Here is a 3,813-nt window from a genome sequence, read left to right on the forward strand (position 1 = left end):
GATTTCGGGGAATTCTACATCTGTTGATCTTGGATTTTCATATTAAAGAGGGTTTTATTTATGAGTTACTATTTTATGTATTTTTAATGTATAATTCTGTGTATTGTCATTGAATTAGATGATGACATATCATTTAAAATTAAGTAAATTTAATTTTAAATTTTTTGATGGTGTGCTATTATTTGATTCCCTATATTAATTTTACTAGATTAAAAATAAACTCTTTTGGGTTTGGCAGTTCAATTGTCATATACGAAGGCACGATGATTATTAATGTTTCTCATGCATGCATACATGCAAAATCATATCAACTAAACTTTAGAGCTAAAAGCATCAAAACATGATTGATTGAAAATTATGATTAAGATCATGGTGGTAGCCAAGACATTAATTAAAGACCGAACAGATAACTTTTCATTTGTCCAGAAAACAGTACAAATCCCGATCCTATTAAAAAGATTACCAAATAGCAATGAAGCTGATAAATTTTCTCCGTTACGAAAATTACCCAAATTTTCTTCAAATCTTAATCATCCAGTCGAAGAAAATTCATCTACTTCACCCCATGAGGTAACCCTTTTCTTTTCTTTTTTATTCCCTATTACAAAGCATCTAAAAAAGTTTCTGAGGCTCAGCCCTGATCACAAGCTTATTTGGATTAAGCCTAAGAAACTTTTAAAGCTATAGCTAATTTAAAACACGGAAATTAAATGTCTATTGAATTACCGGTAAAATGATGAAGGATTTGTGTTTAAGTCTTCAGTCGACATCGGTTTTAGGTTTAACTAGTGATCCGGTGTTGGTGTTAATTAAAGACTTAATGCAACTCCTTTGATACTCTACCAGTGATTCAATAGACCGGAAATTAAATAAGATTTAAAGGTTGAAGAAAGGGTAGTTGGGAATTGAACATGCTAGTGAGTGAGTTCATCTTCGGAGCCAGTAATGCAATCCTTGTCAAGGTCTTCAAATCCTTCAAGAGAAGGATGAGGAGAATGGCCGTTTCCGAAGGACCTAATGTGATCTTTCAAGGATCTTTTGTGTTTAAAATCAGAGCCACAAGTGCAATACCATAGCTTGCCACAGTTCTTCTCGTGGGTTCTCCAATCCCCTTTGACAGCAAATGGCTTCCCACATTTCCTACACATGAAGGGCTTGGCACCATGTTTCCTTTTGTAGTGAGTTTGAAGTGTTCGAAAGTCTTTCAATGGCTTGGCTCGTGGGTGGTTGATGTTGTTTTTGCAGCCATGAGCACAGCAGTAGCATGGCAGCCTCAGCATTGCTGTTGGCTGTGTTCCTTTCAGTGAATCTGGCCCTTTCCTGTATTCAGATCCATGCCCCCACATATGCATCTGCACCAACAATACTTCATTTATAATCTCATTGTGAAAAATAGGAGATGGAGTCCCTTTTTTATGTTAATTTTTAAGTTTCAGGTTAAGTGGATCCTATTTCTTTTTTAAAAAGAATGAATTGGGGTAGGGAATAATTTATCAACTAATGTTTAAGAATATATAAGATCACTTGGCAAAAAAAGGCAACACCAAAGAACATTAGGCTATGTCTTTTAATTAAAAGTTGCATAATTAAAGTGATTAAGGAGTGGAAATTTTACTCAACAAAAGATAAGAATCCAAAGCTGTAAAAAATGAACAGCTCAAATAAAAACAATCCCATGGCCCTCACACCTTTCCTTTATTCTTATTATTATTATTTTTTTGAACACTTTAAAATGTTGTGTTATACATCCTATGCTACCCCAGCTTCCTTTCTTCCCCTACAGCTTTCCACCAAAAAGGGAAGCATTGAAGGAGAAAAGTCAACAAAATCTAGATTTCTATTTGGATTTGTTAAATTTTTCTTAATCATATGGAGAGGCTCTTTCACGTAACAATTTAAAGGCAATTGGATCATCGATCCACATCTACGACTTTACAAGCTAAGGCCATTTTCATTTCAAATCTTCTCTTCCTAATTATTGATTACCTCAATCCTAGTTTTATAAAATTTTCAGTAAAAACTGTTGCCTGCAATCAGATTAACCAATTAGTTTGAAATGGGGTTAAAATGAAAAGAAATTATACTAACTGAGTCATTTGGGGAGAATAATTTGGACTTCCTCACAATGGATCTAACAAAAAAACGTAGACAATGTTTGGTTTTCGATGGAAAAAGAACATTAATTAAAAACAAAAACGATTTGAGAAGTAAGGCAGTGTAATTCTGCATCTAGTTACACTGCATATATTACCTACACAGAATTATACACACATATATAATATATATGCAAAATAGAGATATATGAAAATGCTAGCTTGTTGCACACTTTTGACTGTTGCATCCAATGTAGGGGAGAGAAAATTATTGACCATGTTGGAACTTGGAAGGACCGTAATTGTAATTTTCCCTTTCTTAATTATATTCTCTACGTTTTCATCCCTTCTGTTTCTGTTTTTATCACTATTATATAAAGTATTCATTTTTCTTTGTATGATATCTTTTGATCTACATGAACAAGATCTTCTACCTTCATTTTTTCAAAGACAACTTTGAAATATAATTTTGTGAAGTTTTCCAGAAGAAGATTTTGCATGCAATAAGGACTACTTTAAACACTTTAATTTGCATCAACAAAACCAATAAACAGTGAATTTGTTAATATATATGCGAAGAAAACTTGATGATGTCCATGTACATACAGGGAGCCATGGGGTTCATAAGATTAAAGAAGTTGAAAGATAGAAGAAAATTTTACCGACCTGCATGTTATTGTACCTATTGAATGTCTTGCTACAGATGGAACAAGCAAACTGCATGGGACCAACAAGGATCTGTGCTGGTGTTGGGATCCAAAACCTACTCTCTGTGTTGAAAGAACATCCATGGAAACAACTTTTCTTCATGGGTTCTTCTTCTTCCTTAAAAACCTTATTTTCAGCAACTGAATAATTATTATTATTATCTCCATCATCTCCAGTACTACTGTTAGGCAACCCAATGTGCAAAGAAACTGTAACTTTCTCTATATTTTCTTCTTTAACAATATTCCCAACATCATCCCCTTTCAATGATTTGTTCTCTGTAAGCCTGCTTAAAAGTGGTAGGCATTGAATAGGTTCCTGCCCAAGCTGCCCACCATCTTGTTGTTGTTGCTGCTGTTGAAATGAAACAGGCAGTTTCAAGATAGCCATGGGGTTTATAATCTGAACTTGCTGATCATTCGAAGACGACGAAGACGATGAAGACGATGAAGATGATAGCGAGAGTGATAGTGATGAAGAAGGAGTAGGTGAGGAAGATGGTTTGAGCCATTCAATGAAATTAAGGGCTTGAAATTCATCAACATGGTAGCTCCTAAAACCCATCTTCATCACAGGGAAAAAAAGAAGAAGGGAAAACTGGGTTAATTAAAATCCAGATTTTTATGTGGGAAAAAGCCTAAAGCCTTGCAAATATAGCAGCTGATTTATGGAAAGTTTGGTTTGTTTTGTCTTTTAGGAAGTACTCTTTATTATTTAAAAAAAAAAAAACCTTCTTCCTTGACCTTTAACTTTTCTCCACCTTTGTCATTTGTTTTGATTTAGGGGGAGAGTACGAGAGACTGAAAATATGAAAGAGAGATTAGTGGTGGGGTTTAAGACAATGACATGCATAAATCAAGAGAATCCTAGAACAGTATGATCTACCTTAATGTAAACACACTTACTTGTACATTGCTTAGCTACAGTCATTATTCAGTTATTTCCTTTGTTAAAAGCTTTGGATTAATATTATTGGAATAATCTCAAATTTAGCTTCAAACATTTATATATT

General features: G+C 33.9%; 1 protein-coding gene across 1 annotated transcript; it reads right to left on the minus strand.

Annotated features, from left to right (window-relative positions):
• Nucleotides 1-344: 344 nt before the first annotated feature.
• LOC107891580 (zinc finger protein WIP3) lies at nt 345-3,495 on the minus strand. Its single transcript, XM_016816424.2, has 2 exons — nt 2,760-3,495; nt 345-1,352 (listed from the first exon to the last, which is right to left on the minus strand). The coding sequence occupies exons 1-2, from the start codon at nt 3,369-3,371 to the stop codon at nt 915-917; spliced, it is 1,050 nt and encodes a 349-aa protein (XP_016671913.1). The 5' UTR covers nt 3,372-3,495; the 3' UTR covers nt 345-914.
• Nucleotides 3,496-3,813: the final 318 nt, after the last annotated feature.

The sequence above is a fragment of the Gossypium hirsutum genome, chromosome D09, assembly GCF_007990345.1.
Source record: "Gossypium hirsutum isolate 1008001.06 chromosome D09, Gossypium_hirsutum_v2.1, whole genome shotgun sequence".
NCBI lineage: Eukaryota > Viridiplantae > Streptophyta > Magnoliopsida > Malvales > Malvaceae > Gossypium > Gossypium hirsutum.

What these genes read in the sequence shown, in the direction of transcription:
- LOC107891580 (XM_016816424.2), bottom strand. Translation starts at nt 3,371, where the DNA reads ATGAAGATGGGTTTTAGGAGCTACCATGTTGATGAATTTCAAGCCCTT. An exon ending in ATAGGTACAATAACATGCAG is followed by an intron (nt 1,353 to 2,759) that starts GTCGGTAAAATT and finishes TTGTTGGTGCAG; the next exon opens with ATGCATATGTGGGGGCATGG.